General features: G+C 40.8%; 1 protein-coding gene across 1 annotated transcript in view; it reads left to right on the top strand.

The window, feature by feature from the left end:
• Positions 1-1647: 1647 nt before the first annotated feature.
• Positions 1648-21203, top strand: part of il17rd (interleukin 17 receptor D) — a 35834-nt gene continuing 16278 nt past the window's right edge. Inside the window, exons 1-2 of the mRNA XM_042510049.1 lie at positions 1648-1773; positions 16364-16418. Of these exons, the coding sequence (XP_042365983.1) occupies positions 1654-1773; positions 16364-16418 (175 nt within the window). The 5' untranslated portion in view covers positions 1648-1653. The remainder of the gene's footprint in view (positions 1774-16363; positions 16419-21203) is intronic.

Below are 21203 nucleotides of genomic sequence, written 5' to 3'. Positions count from 1 at the left end.
TTAAATTGAATAATATTTAAGCTGCATTTTAGGTCATTATCCTGAGAATTCCATAGTTTGACTCCATAGACTGAAACACACATCTGCTTTAATGTACAATAGGATAAAGACATAAGATAAACAATGAACTCTGTGTACACACTCTGTACTACCTGTTTGAAAAAACAGGCCGGTCCTAACTAGCACTAAGAAAAAGAAACTACATGTGTAAAAAAAAGATTTAAAAAAAAAATATTTTTATAGGGTAATGCATCAAGCAGTCACAATATAAAATTAGATCTTATTTCATTATTATTATTATTAGTAGTAGCAGTATTGTTAGTATTGTCATCATTTATAATGATGATTATCCAGCAATACAACAATACTAATACTATTATTATTATTATTATTACTACTACTACTACTTATAATAATAATAAGTGTTAAAACTATTTAATGCATGATTTTACTAGGTAATAATGAAAAAAACTATTTTAGCTTATGATTACATTTTAAATTCAGTGGTGCATAATTAAAAACAGATATGCCAGTAATCAAATTTCTGCAAAGCATGCACACAGAACCAGGATTTTACACCTGAACTATTTATTATATTTGAACTATTCATCCCATGTACACAATAACCATTGGCTGCTTAATGGAAATAATCGCTCACTTCCCATTGATACTTAAGCTGCTGCTCTGAACTTGAAATTGGGGCTTGTGTGTTTTCATATTTGCGTAATGTGTCTAATTTGTCTGTTTATTTAATACTAACCATTTGAGTCCCCATACAAATGTTATCTCAGTGTGAAATGATGGTTATATGTGGTTGAATGTTGTTGTGTTGAGCCTTGATTGTTGGTGTTATTTTGTAATAAGAGCACTTAAAGTGAGGCGTCCCCCTGTTTTAATTTATTGTGGTATGTTACATTAAATTAAATGTGATAGTAAATTTGCAGACTTTAATATCCAGATGTAGAAATGATGATTTCTGCAGTTCGGTGCACCCTGCACAGAGACCCAGTGCATTGTGGGGAGACTGAGGAGAGTTTGGGGAAGCATTGTTACTTACTTTTTCCACAAGAGGGTGTGGTGCCGTCAGGAGTATACAGCAAGTATCTCTGGAAGTGCTGGTGTCCCATCTCGCTTTTTCTTTCTTTTAAAAAAATGCCAAAAATACACCATTTATTATAGTCAGAAACTGTAAAAACAGAAAATATCATAAGATTATCACATTTCTGACGGTCCTTGAACACATTTTATGAGATGAATTATCGACTAAATACGGGGGAGGGACAAAAAATAACAAAATAAAAGTCACACTCCAGCCAACCCCGTCCTCTGATAAATAAAGAACAGTCCCTCAATATGTTCACATTGTATGTTTATTTCATGTACAAAACATCAAAGCAAATTCCTTGCAAGTTATAACCTACTAGGTGATAAATATAATACATGTTTCTGTTTCAGTGCGGGTTTAAATCTCCTCAAACTGGCCTTTTGAAGAAGTGGGGACCGGACAAAATGTTCTCACCTTCACGGTCCAACAGCCGAGCTGGTCCTCACAAAGGTAGTGAACACACACACACACACACACACACACACACACACACACCTCTCCTTGTCTCTCCTCTCTCGCTCTCAGAGTTGTTCAGACTTGAGGGAGGAATGGCGGCCCCTCGGAGTTTCTTCATCTCTCTCTCCGGTTTATTCCTGGTTTTTTATCTGTCTTGTGGATCTACGACCTCGGCCAGCAAGAGAGCAAACCAGGAGCGATGCGGTTATAAGGTAAAACATACATTTATAGTTTCAACGTGTTGTTTTTAACGACACTTATTCTAGTAAAACCTGCTGCTGCTGCTGCTGCGTCGTCTCAAGTGTCCCAAAAAAGTTCAGTTTTCGGAGATGGTTCCGTCTGTTTCTGTCCAATCTTTCTGCACATGTACCGACAGTTTGTGTTGTGAAACATCCAGATTAAATAAACTCACATGTCAAGGTAAGACTTTGTTGAAAGAGTCTGAATATCGCAGTGTTTACAAAGTCAGGTTGCGTCAGTCACGCTACCTTTCTTACCTGTCTGCAAGAGCTGAAGCGCCGGTTCGGCCCGGCTTTACGTAACGCCAAACTCCGATTTGAAAAGTGCAAATTTAAAGACCACTCGCTGTACTTTAAATTTCACGATGTCAGGAGACTGACTTTTACCACTTTTTGATTAAGTAAGGTGTACTGATAAATTCGGCATACATGCAGTCCAACATAGAGGACTTCAATCCCTTAAAATGTTAAGTTTATACCTGGTTTGTCTCCTCAAAAGACGGCAATTGACTATGGTAAACAACTTGACGAGAAATAGGTTGTTTTTGATATGGAATACTGGATAAATGCTGAATTGGAAACTGACCCACAAAGCGCATGTTTACACCATTTATTGGTTTGCAAAACCATAATTTTGTAAAGTTGTCAGACTATGTCAGACTAGTCATGCTTCTGTCCTACCTGCCCTGCCTGCAGAGGAGACTGTCTTAAATTAAAATCTTTTAAAATAAATGTAAATTGGAAGTTTCATCACTTTGAAGCAAGTCTTAATGTCTTCAAAGTAATTTTCTGTATCTAATATATATTTGGTTACATTTTACATAGTTAGGCTATAATTCACAACATAGCACATCATTTTGGGGGGAAAAAAACCTAATTCCAGCAGCTCAGGTGGAGGCTTATTTGTATAAACTGGATAAAAACCAGAGTCAGAGCAGATATTATTGTGATACTGCTTCTTCATGGTGCTGAATTACATGATTTCAGGGGAATACAACACAGAGCTTCCAATTCTTTCCATCTGAGTTTTGTGGTTTAGGGGAATTACAGGTGGTAAAGCTGATTTCCTGCCTTTTGTGTGCTCTGTTAAAAACATTTGATGTGGAAAACAGCAGTATGTGAACTGATGCACCGCCTCCGCACTGCTGTTCTGCCTCTGCACTTCACAGCTGCTTTGTTTCTGGCCATGAATGAGCCACTATTTAGCCCGCACCATCTTTTCAGTTCATAATGAGAAGACTTTTGAAAAAGTTTAGCCTGAAAAAAAGCCTTCACTTAACTTAACTTAAACTTTTCTGTTGGCGAGAGGTCATCAGATTCCTCAAAACTTTAACATGATGCCATGATATTCTTTACTTTTTTTACTCTCATAGAAACAGTGTTTTTGCACATTTTCCCCCCCAAAGTCGTAAAGAACAACTTTTTTGTGTGTGTGGTTTTTTTTTCTTGATTTTCAGTGTCAACTTTTCCCAAACTTCAATGTGGTATTATTGATCAAAATGATGATGTTGCTGACGGTAGCTGCATTACGGTTACGAGTTTCCAATTATCTCCAGTTCAGTGATTATTCAAATTTTTATTTTAAAACCCCAGGAATATTCAGTTCACTTTCATGTATGATAAAGGAAAACAGCCCTTCCTAAAAGCAGAGAAGCTAAAAACCAGACGCCATTTGGCATTTTTGGCTGAATCAGTAATCATAATAATTGGCAGTCAATATCTGGTCTATCTTGTAATGCATTAATGGACTTACTTTCCAGCTACAAAGAAGTACTGTGAAATACAAACGTTTTGGGAAGTTGAAGATTTCTGAAAGATGCGTTTTAAAAAGTGTTATATTAATGTTTTCTTGATGTTTGTAATGTGGAAAGTGTCATCTTGTTCATGTGTGTCTGTGTGTGCGCTACAGGTTTTAATTTTCCTGTGTTGATAGATGACTCCTACCTGCCTTTGATGCAGTGTGTGTGTGTGTGTGTGTGTGTGTGCTTTATCCTGGTTTCCTCTCTCTGGCTTTGAAGTGTTTTCTACAGGAAGCTTCACACTGTTTACTCTGCTGAAACATTCCTTCCTGCAACCCCCAAACACACACACACACACACACACACACACACACACACACTCTGTCCCTCTTTCTTTATCACCTCCCGCACCCCACCCCTCCTCCTGCTTCCCCTCTCTTTTCAGAAACACACACATCAAAGACTGCTGGATGGGGGTGTGAGGACCTGCTATTTACAGGTGTGAGGTTATTAGAGCTCTGTGTGTGTGTGTGTGTGTGTGTGTGTGTGTGTGTGTGTGTGTGTGTGTGTGCATGCATGTGTGTGTGTTTGTGTGAGAGAGAAACTTGTAAATGCTCTGCAAGTTTACATGTCGGCATCATGTTTGTAAAGGGCCCTGAGTATATTTATACCCCTTTTCCAACAAAATTAGCATGTATATGCAGGTTTTTTAAAAAACCAGCCAAAGATAGGTGATATACTCCTTTCCTGTCAGCAGGAGATCAGAGCCGTTTAGTTCTTTGAGATCGCTACCAAGTCCCTACTTTACGCCTCTCTACATTTTTACACAGAAACAAATGACGGCGGCATCATATGCTCCATTTTGTGATTTTAGGCAGCATTCCAGCACCGAGGAATTAAAAAAAAAAAAGCATGGTGGGCACGACATTGAAATGTCGTTGTTCTGTAGTGTCACATGTATCAAATGCGTTGACAGTCTTTCTAAATATTAAATTTATCTACCATCCCGGCTATATGGTGCTTGATCTTGTCCTCTGCTAGAAGGGTTAGGAGCAGAATCTCATTGTTTTACCAAGTTGCGGACATTTATCTCCTCCTCTTCTTTGAGTTAGCCGCTAACTGCTACGAGCTGCTTTTTAAATCTCCTGTCAGTCAGTTGCACACATAATACACCGACAAAATGTCACAGCCCTGCTCATAGTCACATCCTGCCTGCTGTTCTTTTTACAGAGATCTCGTGTCAGCACTGATACCATCTCCATTGCAGGCCCAAAGGCTAGATCACTCTGTCCCTCCATTCCCAGCCCGTTCTTATTTCAAAGTCATCAGTAACCCCCCTTTTGCAGTGTTTTCGGCGTAAGATCCCAGTGCCAAAAGCCACCTTTTGCATCCGCATGATTCGCTGCTGAGAACACAGCCGGGCAGAACTGTGCAGTGTCGTGAAACGCCCCTGGATGGCCGCTGCGTCCATCAGCATGATCTGCAGCTGGGCGGCTTCGGTTGAGAACGCAGCTGAACAGAACCTGTCACATCTGCATGATCAGCGTGAGGTTGAAACACCGCTGGTAACGAGATCATATAAATGGCACGAAGGTCCCTATAGGGCAGATGGGTGGACGAATCAAACAAACCCTGGACTTTCATGCAGGAATCTGGTGTGTGCTTCCTGTTTGCATGTAATACTTTTTACATCACCCGACCATGTACCTCTCTAACCTAAACCTAACCATCCGTGCCAGCGTGTGTTGTTGTTGTCTAAATATAACCACATGCAGCTTAATCCCATGATGTGCTCGTGTCGACAGCACCAAGCGGCATTTTTGAATATCAGCAGCAGACGCAGATGAATGCCCGGAGTAGGTAAGAGCGAGTAGACACGGAAGTCCACCACAAAGCAGCAACATGTGACGACCCGGGACGAGAATGTGCTGCCATTCGTTACAACGGCGTGATATTCCTGCGTGAACAGACAGTGGAAAAGGGGCTACAGAGACTACTGCACTGGGACAGTTAAGATGTCGTGTGACCCTCTGCCAAAATGCTGAAACTTGCTCACCTTTTGTTACAATCCTAAGTGACATCAACCGGCAATGTGTAATATTTGCTAATGAAATATTTAAAGAGCATATTTCTGGTAGATTACTCGGTAGTGACAATTTATTTCTACTGTTTCTTGGTGACTGTTGCTGCTAGAGATGAAATGAATGTCTTTGTGATAATCTTACAGAGTTTATAAATCCTTCCTCATCGTGCTATAAACTGCTGCGGACTGTTTTGCTATTTGATGAACCTTAAAACGAGGGCTGTCAGCATTAACGTGTCAATCGCGATGCGGTTAAGGGCCATGCCCGTTGCATTATTTTTTTTAAATCGCAGTAAACGCCAACCGACATGCCTGTCAGTAAGACGCTGTACAGAGCTGAGTTTTAAAGCTAGAGTGATGAAACTGGAAGACCACAGGAACCCAGCTGCACCAACCACGCCGTGCTAGCTTCTCACGAATTAACAATCAAAATTTTAGTGATGGAAAAACAACATGGCCATTTCTCAGAGATCCCTTGACCTCTGACCTCAAGGTATCTGAATGAAAGTGGTTTCTGCGGATACCCATGAGCCTCCCCTTTACAGACATGCCCGTTTGATGCTAGTCCCGTGCAGTTTTTGCTGCCATTTGATTCTCAATCAAGAACAACTTGTAATAATAGCTTTACCTTGTCATTATGGACTTCAAAACTATTTTAAAATGCAGAATAATGGAATTAAAAACATGTGATTGTAAAAAGTGATTAATCACATGTAACTGTTGAAATTTTGCGATATATTGCGATTAAAAAATTAGTCATTTGACAGCCCTACTTAGATATCTGCGTACCTAAGACCCAAACAGGCCGTCCTGGATTGAGATTCATTTTCCTCCGTGTACCTGAAACAATGCGTGGCTGTTTTTTGATCTGAACGTGGCTTTAGTTATCTTTCCTTTCATCGTACCACAGTTGGATGATTCTTTGACTGTCATTATTCTTTGCACATGTTCATTTTCGTGTGGTTTCGGGTGTGTTGAAAACCAGAATTCACTTAATCCCTGAACCCGATGAGGGAAACGGTTTTCTTTTTAGCTGTGGATGTTTCATAAATCAGGTTACTGCAGACGGCGGGAATGAGATGATTTAGGTCGATGTAAACTCTCTCTGGTTAAACACATCTGCTGAAGCCATCTCATCCGTCTCTGCGGAGGAAGACACACCAGGAAATCATTCAGCTTCCTCCTCTCTTTCTCTGGATTCTTCATCTCCCTCTTTCCCTCTCACCCTGCCATCATTTCTGAAGCACGTTTCCAAGCATGTCACGTATCCCATCATCCTCCAGGGCTTCGGTGTGTTTTTGGCATCAGAGAGTCTCACGGAGCGTCACGGCTGGGTGGGCGTCCGATATGAAACACGTGTGCTCTCTGGTTTTCTGGCGAGTGAATCAGGCAGAAGGTGAAGGATCGATGCTGGAACTTCACCTCCTATGTAAAACACCTCAGGGAAAAGATTTCTTCACTAAACGAAACCTTAAATATATTCCTTAAATGCCGTTTTCTGTTAACTTTTGCGCTCTAGAGCCGCTACTTAGTCTCCTCTTTATGGATCCTTCATTTTATGCAGAATCAAACGATGGCAGTGTTATTGTCCTCCAGTGTGTGATTTCAGATAGCATGCTGGCATCGTGGAACCCAAAAGAAACAACAAGAAGGTGTTGGCAGCGCTTCCCTAGCAATAATAATCATTTACCGTCTCTCTTATATGGCGGCTGATCTCATACTCTGCGCCGACAGTAATGAGCTCCTGAATCTCATTGTTTTCCCAATATGTGGACGCTTCTAACTGCTAACAACGGCGTAATCCTTTTAACCCTGAAGAAAGCAACAGGAAACCTAATCATGCCCCAGAAATTAAGAAAAAGTTGAAAAAATTAAAAGAAAATTGCCCGAAAATAAACAACAAACAAACAAACAAAACAACAATAACAACACAAGTAAGTAAAACAAGTGTGTGGGGAAGGCTTTTGCCTGCGCACATGTTAACACGGCTTACACACTCGGAGCTACAGGATACAACAAGGATAAAAATATGACGCCAGTGATGTTTTTCAAAACAACTTCGTCGGGGCTTCAGGACATTTGAATTACTTGAAAGGAGCAGTATGGAGACATTTTGAGGTTATAGTATGTATTTTTTTAACGTTTGAATCCTGGTTACCCTTTAATTCAATTTCTTTGGAATTGAGTTCAACGCCTTTTACCCTCAAAACTTTGGCAGTGTTTTGTGGACTATAAAACGACATCTGACTTTCCATCAGCATGAGGTTGAGGAGAAAATGACTGAATTTTATTTTTTGGGTGAACTGTCCCTTTAAAGACATCTTTAAGCTGGTAGCCCTGTTTATGGAGACGCAAATCCCTGCGAGTCAAACTGAGTCAAGTAGAGCCATCACACGTGTATAAATGGGGCTTCTGGTGACCGCAGGTCCAGGTCACATGACTGTTCTGTTTCCCTGTTACAGAGGTGACCGATGTTGGTTTGTGTCTGCTTGAAAGAAAGCCAGGGTTTGTCCCGGTCCGGTCTCTGTAACGAGAGAGAGAGTCTTTTAAAAGGACAAACTGTCACAGCAGGAGAGGAGTAGCTCCTCCTGGGTGAGGTGGAGGAGGAGGAGGAGGAGGAGGGGGGTGTTTGAGATGAAGAAGAGGGGCCGGGGGGTCATTGAGGAGCAGTCATGCAGGAGGAGGAAGCCGCAGGTTTTGTTCTGCGGTGGGAAATCTCTGGTTGGCTGCCCCCAAACACACACACACACACACACACACACACAGAGAGTTTTTGCTCTCAGTTTGCATTGTTACACCTCACTTTGTTTCTAACTTTTTCTTCCTCGACTTCCTCTGGAGCTGCAGAGCTGAGATCAGAATAATCGACAGATCAATAATTTGCAGTGAAACAAAATCAGATCAGCTGAGACACACAAAACATATCAGCAAAAAACGACACTGTCATGCACGATTTACTGATTTACTAATATTTATCATTTATTTTAGGAATACATTATATGAAAGCAGTTAAGGACAGGCTGGCATGTCTTACGTTTTTTTACATTCTTAAACTGACAAATCAAATTTTGTTTTAATTGCATGTGTAAAAAGGTGTTATTTTGCATGGCGAAAAAGTTCGTACTGGGTGTTTTTTTTAAAGAACTTTTTATTTAGCTGTTGCACATTAACGTTTCTAACATTTAAGTTGGTTTAGTCAGTTTCAGGCCTGTAAGTTTAGACAAATAATATTCAGTAATTACAGTAGTGAACAATTGTTAATGACGATGTGTGCACAGACTTACTGTGGAGGGATAGATAGATAGATAGATAGATAGATAGATAGATAGATAGATAGATAGATATTTTGAACATGTAAAACAAACAGAAAAAGTTAAAAATTTAGCAAAAAGTTATAGTAAGTTATAACAATGCATGATAACGTATACAAAATGAATATAGATCTCATGCAACAACAAACTGCATCTTAAATGTTCAAAAAGCAGTAGAAGGATGTATAACCGTATTATTTCCTACACCTTTTTGGCTAATCATTCAATTAATTTGCGAACTTTGTCTCTAACATACATACAATTTTACATTTTTACACACACAGACTTACAGACATACATGCACGTACATAAATATGTCCCACAGAGTTTGCACGTATGCACACTTTAAACAGACCTTTTCTGAGTGTCAGCAGTCGAACTGTGTCTGGTTTTTCCATCAGTATGTAGCTCTGGTGATTTACAGATCTGGTTTACTCACAGGGACAAACACAACTCTTCTTCGGCTGTTCTGGAAGAATGAACCCCAGCTCGCATAACGCCACCAACTGGTGAATTTGGGTTTTTACAAACTTTTATTGCTTCTCAGTTTTGTCTCAGCAGAGTGAAGCTCTGCTCTCTCTGGAAAGAGTTGTCCTGTGTTTCAGCAGCGCCTGTCTCAGTTTGTATGTTTATATTCATAGTTTTAGCTCTCAGATGATCAGAATCAGAATACTTTATTGATCCTCGGGGGGGAAGTGTGGTTCGTTATAGTCATACATATGCCAGGATAGAGTGTTATAGCAAGTAGAGATAAATACCAGCACAGTTATATAAAAATATAAAATAGAAATACAGTAAAAGTAGACAATTTGTGCTAATATGTAAATATTTACATATTTTACTATGTTAAGTGTGTAAAATGCAAAGAAATACAGTAATAGACAATTAGTACTTATGTGTGAATATTTAGATTAGCATATGGATACAAATAATAATAATAATAATGATGATGATGATAATGATGATTTGGTTGTCAGAGCTGATAATCAATCTGGATCCACTTACATATTTGATGAATTTATAAAATAAGACCAGCAGCAACAACAACGAGAGAAGACCTGTTGCCCGAAATGCAACTCTGACTCAAGGTTTTGTTGAATACCAGCTGATTGGACCCTATGGATGCGGTGTTGTACCAATTAGTTAACCCCCCAAAATGCACACACACACAAACACACACACACAAACACACACACACACAGATATTTAAGTGCAGCCCTGTTGTCCCATATGGTAGTGTTTGTAGGTGTGTGTGTGTGTGTGTGTGTGTGTGTGAGACACAGGAAGACATTAAGAGGAACAGAGCTGAGTTTTTAGCCCCAAGGCTTTTGCATAAACAAGACCCTTATCAGCTTTACACACACATGCACACGCATGCAGGCGCGCGCACACACACACACACACACACACACACACACACATGCACACATGGTTCATTGTGGCAGTTGAAGTAAATTTTCACATTTTCTAGAATGAAAATGTTAACGCTCCATTGAACCAAAAAGTTGCTAATATGCTAATATTTGTAAGTACTTTGTCATTTTGTTCTCAGTACCAAGCTGAGACAATAGGAACATAAAGCTTGCTTGCTAATCAAATTTATGCTAATTATAATGTTGTTTAAGCTTATAAACAAATTAAAACCTCACCTACACACCGGATGTGCTTTCTCTGTGCTTCGTTCTGCTGCTGAAGCACAAAGCAGCTCTGTGCTACTTGATTTTGGTAAAACATCAGCCACGAAACACAACCGTTCCACTTTTAGCGTCCATGCTTTTTTTCTGACCAGAGCACTTGAATGTGTGTAAGTCGTAATTACGACTGCACAACTGGGAAGTGCGATATGAAGGCATGTGAAGGCAGTATAAATAAATATAGCAAGGACAGTTTATGTATTATTGATCAAATAAACACAGCGGAGGAGAAAGTAAAATATTTCCCTGAAATGAAGTGAAGTAGATGTGTAAAATGGAAATATTCAAGTTCAAGTACCTTAAAATTCTACTTCAGTACTTGAGTAAATGTACTAGTTGACTTCCTGCGGCTGCTCACTACCGATACAACTTCAGTGTTTACCAGAAAACGAACAAAGCTCGACAGCAGGCTTTACCGCTGGTTCCTCAGACAGAATCCTGTCTGTTGGTACGTGAGCTCATGAGCAGTATGTTGATTAGAGGTCAGCCTGTGAGTGTGTCCCGTGATCTCCGTCCCACATCTGGAACTGGTCTGGTCGCCCCCAAACAGACGGAGGGAGAGGAGAAGTCTGCTACGTGAACCTTGAAAGCTGTAATTGAAGGAGTTCCTGTTTAATCAGATTCCTCCATCTCTTCTTCCTCACTTCCTTCCTTCTCTGCAGGGTCGGTGATTACCTCTCCCATCATCCTTCACTCCCCCTTCTAAGTCCTCCTCTTCTGTGTCCTCTCTTTTGTCAGGCCTCCTTTCCTGTCTCCTTGTGTCCTCTGTCCTCCTTACCTCGTTCCTTACCTTGTTCTTTACCTCCAGCGCTGTGATGAATTGCCGTTGATTTGCAGCTCGTTGAGCCTGCAATTAGTCTGATTACTACAGGAACTGATTTTGTGTGTGTGTGTGTGTGTGTGTGTGTGTGTGTGTGTTGTGTGTGTGTGTGTGTGTGTGTGTGTGTGTGTGTGTGTTTTTGGGGATTCCCGAGGGAAATTCTACTTTCCTGAGGGTTCGAGTTTTCCTCATGTTTATAGATTTGTAGTTCACTTCTCCGCTTTGTAGTCATTTTAAAAAGTGAGCTGCATTCAGAAGTCGAATTTGCGACTTTTCCAAAATGTCCAGTGTGTCTCCGCTGACTGAGTGTTGAACGTCCAGCAGCTGCTTTTCAGATCTTTCTTTTGTTGGTAATAATGAACCGCGCTTTTATTTTCATTCTATCCTTTTCTTCAGTTGTTTACTGATGTGACTCAGTCTGTTAAAGCCTCAGGGTGTGTGCGTGTGTGTGTGTGTGTGTGTGTGTGTGTGTGTGTGTGTGTGAGGGATAATGATCATTACTAGTCAGAAACACCTGGCAACAGGAAGGAAGAAAAGTGTCTGTCTCCGCGTCTGAAAAATTGTCAGTTGTAAAGAATGAATGATTAGCACGTGGGGATCGACAAGGTCAAGGTAAAGGCAGAGCGCTGATGGTAGAAAAATGGTTTCAATTTGTAAGTGTTTAAATAAAAAGTACCTTTGCTTATTGGATGCTAAAATCAGCCTTTTTGTCAGACACGCTGGGTTGAAAAGACGACTTTAAAAGTGATAAAATTACATGAAATGAGCAGGAAGTGTGATAGTACGGATGGAGACTTGTGTTATAGGAGGTTATGGTAAAGCAGTTGAGCCCTTGGACACATGTCCCTGTCGTACTGTTACATTTTGAAGGAGCAGCAGATAGATACCATGAAGAGATGATGAAAACTAATTGGACAGCTGGGCTGCTTTATCCGGATTGTTTATGATGAGAACAATATGAAGCACGTTGAGAAAGGGCTCAGAAATCAGCAGAGGACATATAAAAGAGTGGTAAATTATAGTTATTGCCATGCTAAGCTGTTGTTATTGCTTAGAAAGTGCTGCTCTGAAATGATGTAATGTCACACTAGACGGCGACGTTTGTGTGTTACGCGTCACGGCTGTTATGCCTATTTTGCTATCGGCATGATATCAAAAATCACACACTGAAGCTGCGTTATGTCTTCATTGTTTCTGTACAGAACAACGCAGCCAGTGTACAGAAGGTCTTAGGTGGTTTTCACATATGTTAGTGCGGTCCCTTGGTACGGACCAAACGCAAAAATTTTCCATTGTTTCATTTTTCAGCTAGTACGGCTCGCTTTCACACACCTTTGTTTTTACTCTGGTCCAAAGGCAGCACCATGTTTCCGTAACTCCTGAGTCCCGACCGAGAAAAGAAGTGCTGAGAAGTTAAGAGAAATAAATGTGCACAATTGAGCCACAACAACGACATGTGTTGTTCCCGGCGCTGGTCGTTGCATTTGTTATCGTTTGTGCGGCTGCAACGTGACAATATCGTGTTGTTGCACTGGAGAAGCCGAATGCACATTTTTAAGACAATTCAGGAGGAGACGCAGATTAACGATGGGAGCATTTTTAGCTCAAACTTGTGGAGTGCACCAGATAGTTTGGATGTATCAAGGTCGGGCGCTTTCACACCACAAACGGACCGCACCAGAGTTTACTGGTAGCCGTACCAGGACAATCTCTTCAGGTCTGCACCAGAGTGTGACTGCTGTCTTCACGCTGGCCCAGATGCACCGCACTCGAACCAAAGTGGAGGGCATTCATAGTGTTGCACTCTGGTGCTCACATGAAAGAAAGAAGTTGTAATGTCACGAATAAAACAAGAGAATAGAGAAAGTCCGACACTGCATGAAGTGGGCGGGATTGTTTCAGAAAGTTACAGAGGTTGTCGGTTGCAGACCCTCAGTCTGGTGTCTGGTAACGTGTTGCAGTGTAGTGACGCCCTTACGGCCCTGACACACCAAGCCGACAGTCGCTGGTGTATTTTGACCCGTCAGAGAATGGCCCTTGACCTTAAATCTTATTTTCTATCCTGAGTGTTTACATTTATTGAGATTTATTTATTAAATGAGAGAAAATGAATGTCCGCTGCAGTCGAATCTGAAATGACCCAACCTCCGACACTAATCTCGTCAACCTTTTTCAGTGTTGGAGATGGCGGAGCCCGTCAGTGGATGATATCACCCTGATTTCATTCAAACATGAGGCATTTCAACATTTGGCTTTCTTTTCTTCCTTAACACAGAGGCGTCCAGCACAAAAACTCCTGGCTGGTCTACAAAAACTGTCTCCACACAGTGTGGTGTCATTTGGTAAGGGAATTGCTGACCAATTACATACATGAAAAAACACTTTCCTGGTAAAACGTCTTTGTAATGTGAAAGCCATATTTCAACCTCATGATTGTCGCTACCAAAGAAAGAAACTATTTCCGCTGAGATAAGTTTCCAGAAATGCAAAATCCTGCTTCAAGTTTCAGAAACTGTGTGCGAGGGTTTTGGCGTCAGATTAGCCTTTAAAGTCACTGGTCTGTCTCTCAAACTGGACTCTTTTAAGACTTTTTTTTGGTCTTTTTTTTGAGTAGTTGCTGCTTGGACGTTTCTGTGTGGGTTTGTGTGTTCTCTCGGTGTCTTGTGTGGGTTTCCTGGTGACCGAGCACACTCTAAAAGGATCATTAGTAATCTGGTTATTAATTTCTCATGCTGCTCATTCGTGCAGATAATGCGGATCTGTGATTTCTCCTCATTAAGCCAGTTAGTAATATGTTCATCAACATACATGCTGCAGAAAGTTGCACCAGAACAAACTCTCCGAGGGGGGTTGGGCTGTGTCTTGGTGCAACCAATCAGAGAGTTAGTTTAGTGAAAACCTTCCCTTGATTTTAATTAGCTTCCCATTTCATGCTGCCAGCGGGACATCTGTGCGCACAGCAGCATGTAAACCTCTGCAGGTCAAAGGTCAGCAGTGCAGGAAAACTGAAGGCAACATGTATAATGAACAAGAACACGATGGGATCAAACTGTGTGAGTTTCTGTCTTTCTCAGGACCATTTTTGGGGTGTTTTCTTGGACAGTGAAGACATGTTTGTCCAAGCTGCACTTCTTCAAAAGGCTGTCGATGGTTAAGATCTGGTTTTCGGGTCCATGTTTGAGCTTGTTTGAAGGTCTGGGGAATGCACTCAGGCAACGAGGGTCTTCACAAGTCTATAATTACAAACGTGTGTGTGTGGATGGGTTCTTGGGGTACAGTGACTGCTAATAAGCATGGCACACTTTTTATAACGCGCACACACACACACACACACACAGTAGGGAGTCTGTCTGATTAGGTTCAGGTGTGTCTCTGTGGTTGTTGTGTGTGACCACAGCCTGACACCTCTGTAACAAGGTGGAGAGAGAGAGCGTGTGTTAGGGGCGCGTTACTGTGTGTGTGTGTGTGTGTGTGTGTGTGTGTGTGTGTGTGTGTGTGTGTGTGTGTGTGTGTGTGTACATGAAAACAAGGTCAAAGCTGTAAAACTGCTCTGCTGAAACAAACCTCATGAGAGTCCACGTCTTTGTGTGGGGACAGAGAAAAGGGGGATTCTGTAGCTGAGGAGGGAGTGGATGTTCACACCTCGGCTTATCTCACTCTTCATCACGTGTCACTCGATCCGCCGTCTTTTGTGTTAAGCTGCTGGGTGGAGGTTGGACGGATATCCAGCAGAACCAAACAGCTCCAGAAGTTTCTTTGTTTTTCGGTGACAACTAGAAATACCAAATCAAGGTGATTTTTTTTTCTCTGAAAGATTTACACCACTGACACCAAACGACGGAGCCGGCCAGGTGTCTCATTACAAGCCCTTTTTACACAGAGATCACGCTACGGGGCACAGGGTCCTTTCTTCACGCTGCTAAACAGTCGAGTAACAATGCCGCTCCTGTGTGTGATTTTAGACAGCATGCCGACATGCTGAAAGCAGACGAGGTGTTGAGGTGCAACACAGCAGCGTCAGCCTTTACTGTGACGTTTAACGTACGTGGCATCAGCAGCGTTTTCTAAACCATTACAGTAATATGACATGGCGATAACAATCATTGACCGTCTCTGTTATTCGGTAGCTGATATCATCATCAGAGGTTAAACAGCCTCCTGAGCCTCATGTCTTCCCAATTTATGGAACCTGCTTTCAAATGCAGCTAATATAAATCCAGATACTGTTTCTGCATTGCCCATTTCTCACCTCAGAAGTTTTCAGAAACATATTTTAGTGTACTGTTTAGCTGGAAAATGAGAAGTTTGCTCAGTGGTGGGCGGTGCTTGGTTTTGACTCGTCTCTCAACAAGGGTCACAAACTGTCTGTTTTTTGTTCATTTCAAAGCAGAAATGAGTCATTTGTGCACAGATATTTTTTCTCCTTCACCTGATAATCAGCCTCAGTGTCCATTTCCTTTCACGTCATTCTTTCAGCGTGACATTGTGTTCATGTTTGCCACTTTCTGTTTGTTTTGACGGGTTATTGAGCTCGAAACTAACCAGTCGTGACTGATGTATCTGTCCTGTCTGTTGACACAGACGCTGTGGTCAACCCGGTACAGCCGGTATTTCTTTGTCGCAATTTTTCTGTCACTATTTATTTTGGCTGAGTTGCAGCGAGATGATTTCCCTTTTCTCAGTGTGACCTACAAAGCTCTGAATGGCAGAGTGTTTCTCCCACTTTACAAACAGACCTGTTTTAATCACTGATGATATAATCAGAGATCCAATTACAGGACTAGATCTGCAGCATCATGACACATGCAAAAAATCAAATATTCATGATAGAAACGGTTGCCTACATATGATTTAAATGATTTAAGGTATCATGAATGTTGCAACAAACTTTGATGTGCTGTGTTTGTCTCTTTTAGGTGCAGTCTGGTGCAGATGGAGGTCGCAGGTTGGCCGTCACCTTCAGAGCTGACAGTGAGTTCATCTGTAATTCTATAAATTTGTACAGCAACTTCTCTTTATTTGAATTTCAAGGTGTTCACAACACATTTTTACTTTTGGTATGAGTCCAGATGATGGTATTGTTTCAGCCAACCTCATAATTTGGCATCAAACTCATAAAAGTAAAACATGAGCTTCATGCAGATGATCTAAGTCAGTCCTGATTTATTGACATTTAGATCTTTGACACATTTTCCAAAAACAGTGTTGTGACATTTTCCTCTGAGCGTTCATCCTTCTTTTAATGTTCAAATCACTATCACACTTGGATCAGAGCCTAATATCATTTTCGTTTCCTGTCATGTTAGCCAGTGCGAAAATCTGAAGCCCCCCTCACCTCCCGCAGCTCCGCCCCCTTCATCCTCCTCCTCCTCCTCTTCATCTTTTGTTCTTTTCTCTCTAAAAGTCAAGTTCCTGAGCCGTAGCCGATCCCTTTGTCCGTGACCATGAGCGAGAAGCACTTTCAGATAACTCTTTGTGTGTGTGTGTGTGTGTGTGTGTGTGTGTGTGTGTGTGTGTGTGCTATCAAACTGCAGATTAACTATTTCAGAGTATAAGACGAATTTGTTTTATGAAGTTTTTTTCCTGAAAGAAGAATAAAGTAATTAGAGCAAAATCAAAATAGTGTAAAAGAGTGTTGTGTTAATCAACAGGTTCACTTATTTTATAGCACAGGGCTCCTGCAGATCCTTTAAAAATTCTTAAAATGCATTAAATCCATTACTCTTAATATAAGGACTTAATTAGCATTATCAGTCTTTCAGAAGTCTTAAAATGCTCAGACATGAAAAAATATTTTTTTATGAATTGTTTCTGTTCTGTCATTGCATTGCAAAAGCTCAAAATAATAGGTAACTTTAAAGAAATAATGATAATAATTTACCAAATGTCTCTTGCATTGACATCATTCAAAAGTAATGTTTTATTTTTCAATATTTATTATAAAAATAAGAAAACCCTCCCTAACCTTTACTAATTAGTGACGCTTCATGAGTTTTCTTCCTTTAAATTTGTCTTCTGTAAAATTGGTCTCAAATTTAATTTTAAGTGGTATGAAAAAAGTCTTTAAAAGTCTTAAATCCGATTTACCATAAGCAGGAGGAACCCTGATAGCAGAAAAAAACAAACATTCAGGTTGCATTCTTAAGTTTTGGGTTAAGATTTAAGATTAGGTGTTTGAATTTGTGAGTGTGACTCCAAAAGTATGACTCGTGCTGATCACTTAAATTAAATCCCCAAATGGACTCAAATAAGAATTGCAGTTTGAGCTGCAACTAAACCTTATTTTAATTATTGATTAATGACAGTTGATTGACTGATTGTGCTACCGACTCATTGTTATGGCAGCTGTCTGCTGGGAGTTGATTCTCATGTATATTGTTAATGATGGTATGTTGAGTGACTCAAAAAAGACGGATTATAAATCAAATTGTTGAATTTAAATCAAACGTGGCTGTGAAATTCCCACTTCTCCTCTTAGCTTGAGGCAGGCCAGCGGTTTCCCTCCGTTTCCACTCTTTACGCCAAGCTGTGTTAACTCGCTGCAAGCTGCAGCTCCGTATTATCTTTACAGATGTGAGAGTAATGTCGTTTTTAAATCCAAACTGTTGCATATGTAGTGGAGAAGGTGATTTCCCAAAATGTCAAAGTACAAGTCGATAAGTCAACGTAACTTTTTATCTCTAACAGCTGCTTCTGAGCTCTTTAGCTAGAAAAGTGATTCATTTATTCTAATCTTAATACACATCAGCAGTAATGTGGAGGTCAGGGGTCAGAAGGTCATGTGACTTTTAAAATGCGGATACATCCTGTTCTTCCTGACGGTGAAAAGTGTTGAAAAACACTCACATCAAACCAAAGTGAAGCACTGAGGTGTTAAAACATGACAATCAGAGCCAGCTCAGTGTGTGTGTGTGTGCGTGTGTGTGTGTGCGTGCGTGCGTGTGTGTGTGTGACACACCTCACTGCCTCTTTTCCATTGAACCTCCAGCTTTTGGAGGATGAAGAAGGATGAAGGGGAGTCAGAGGCTTCTTCTTCTCTCTTTGTTTGCAGTGATGTCATGGGAAATATAAATCTGGGTGACCTTTGACCTCCAGTAGGTGACTAATAGAAGGCGATGAAATCAGCAAATCTGAACTTAGGTGTGCTGTGATATTTCATATTTTTCTTATTGACAACAAATTCCCTAAAAAGACCTAAACCAACTATGAAATGTATCCGCTGATGGTGTGTTCACATCACAAGAGAAGCATATTTCGCCTCGCGTTACTCACTGGAATACGACCGCCGGAGCGTTTCGGGAGTATTTCGTCAAATATTGCCCTTTAACAGCTGTGCTAACCTTTGTGCTCAGGACCTGTTTAAGGAAACTTGTTCATTCAAGCTTCTTCCAGCTTAAACATTTCTCTTAAATTAGACTTTTCTTGCTGCCGCCCGAATTTTAGGTGCTGAGAAATACAAACACATTGTATCCTGTGTTAGCAAATCTACGCTGGTTGCCTGTTACTTACCACACCGATTAAACATTTTAATGATCACTTTTAAAGAATTTTATGGCCTTTCTCCAAACTACATGAAGGATTTATTAACCCCCTGTGTGCCTGAGCGTTGCCTCAGATCAGGATGAAGCTCTGCTCGTTTCCCGCTCTCGGCTTGTGACGAAAGCGGGAAACGAGCAGAGCTGGATGAGGCAACTCATCCAAAAAAGCTTTACCAGTCACAAATACGTATTTTCAGAACCATGCAGTGTTAGGCCTTCACCCTTTGGGTCTGTCTGTGTGCATGAGCGACATGATCGTGATGATAAGTTTGTCCTCCACTAAATGAGAGTGATAGAACAGTTAAACTCTATATATCTGTGTGTTTGACATGACATGTTTAAAATGACTTCATCGCCAACATTTAGTACAAATTCTCAAGTCATCTTTGTGAGTTACTTGCCTTAGACTTGAGTTTCGGTTCTCTCACTGTGTGCACGGTTCTTTCGTTAAGTCGTAGAGCTTCGATGGGGTCAAGACGTTTGTGCTCCATTTCTGATTATTGATGACGTCACGAGAATCTCAACCAAACGTCTGCGCTGAACCCTCAAAGCTTTTTGAATTTTCTCTGAATTGTTCCTCAAACTGTCTTTTTTTCGATAGCAGCAGCAGCTGAGGCTCATGGGTATTGTAGTATTCAGCGCAATTAACCAAATTGCATTGACAGAATCAGATTGCTCAGAAAGAAACTTTAAATAATTCGTTGTAATGGCCGTAATTTATCTGGGAGACAGAATCATGAAGAGGAGGCGCTCTTCATCCACAAAGAGTTTTATTATAAAAGAACGGGAAAAACGAAAGGACGAAGGGCGTATGAGGACCTCCATCTCCTCCTCTTTGCTTCTTAAACTGGAATTAGGACAGGAGGAAGAGGAGCAGGGAGGTAAAAACCAAAGACAAAGGTTTCATCCTCCTCTTCCTCCTCTCCTTTGTCTTTTAAATAAACTGCAAATACAAAAGAGGAGGAAAGGGAGGAAGAGGAGGCTCAAGCTGCAACCTTCCCCTCCTCTTTATGTCCTATAGAGGAGCTTTATGACGGAGGAAGAGGAGGAAGAGGAGCGTCCAGCCGTGACCTTCTGCTTTCGCCCTGAACATGACCCCGCTTTGAGGAGGACGAGAGGAAGAGGAGCAGTGATTCGTGTCGCATCCCGTGCTCTCCCAACCTCCTCCCAGCCATCTCCGTCCTTTTTTTTTAAGCTCCTCTCCTCCTCCTCCTCTTCCTCACCTCAATCCTCTCCGTCAATAGGTGGCTGCAAGGAGGAAAGAGGAGCAGTCAGTCGTGTCTGAGCTCACGCCCCCCCTTTTCTTTCTGCATCCTAAGTCCATCTTTTCTCCTCCGATCCCTCTCCGTTCATGGCTGGCTGCTCCTCCTCCCCCTCCTCCTCCTCCTCCTCCTCCTCCTCCTCCTTCTCCTTCACCTCCTCTGGCGTTCCATCTTCGTCCCTCATGAGATAAAACCAAGAGAAATGTTGGTAAAAGAGTCATTCACATGGTGATTTAAAGAGTGAAGGTGCGGTTTATTTTAAAAAAATAATAATAATAAATAAAGTTTTTGTTGAGCTCTGACAGCTGGGAAGTGTGCTTCTCTTAATAATACGCTGCCTATTTTCTATTTTTTAAATGTATTTTTTAGATTTTTTTTTTTTTTATTTATTGGAAGAACAATAGAAAGCTTACATATCACAGAGAAATTGAACAAAACAAAAATTTCCATAATTTTTTCTCCCCTTATCGTCCCCCTACCCCAAAAAAGAGACAGTCACAGGTACGTAGGCACCAACTGAAATCAAACTAACGGCAGCAGTCATGACAAGACTTATCGGTAGCAGTAACTTCGAAATTAGCAATATTATCACACATAAGATATGGAAATAATGAATAAATAATCACTCAAAATAACTTAAATATAAAACAAACAAACATAAAAAAAGAGAAACAAACAAGGAGGTTAGAGCAGCACTTTCAGAAGAGTTTTAGGTGGCGCATTGGAAGGAAATATCTACATAGACATTATTACATGGACAATATTATTATATTTATTATTATTATTATGGATAATATTATTATTATATTATACACTTGTATACACTTGTGCGGTTGGTATCTGACAAAAAAAATTCATTCATTCATATTTTAATCCTGATTTTCCTTAGATTATCATTTACTAATGCTCTTTATTGTTTGTTTTCGTTCAATCCTTATTTATTTATTTATCTTTTT

The sequence above is a fragment of the Plectropomus leopardus genome, chromosome 2 (genome assembly GCF_008729295.1).
Source record: "Plectropomus leopardus isolate mb chromosome 2, YSFRI_Pleo_2.0, whole genome shotgun sequence".
NCBI classification, from domain to species: Eukaryota; Metazoa; Chordata; class Actinopteri; order Perciformes; family Serranidae; genus Plectropomus; species Plectropomus leopardus.
This window is presented reverse-complemented; position numbering and strand designations above follow the sequence as displayed.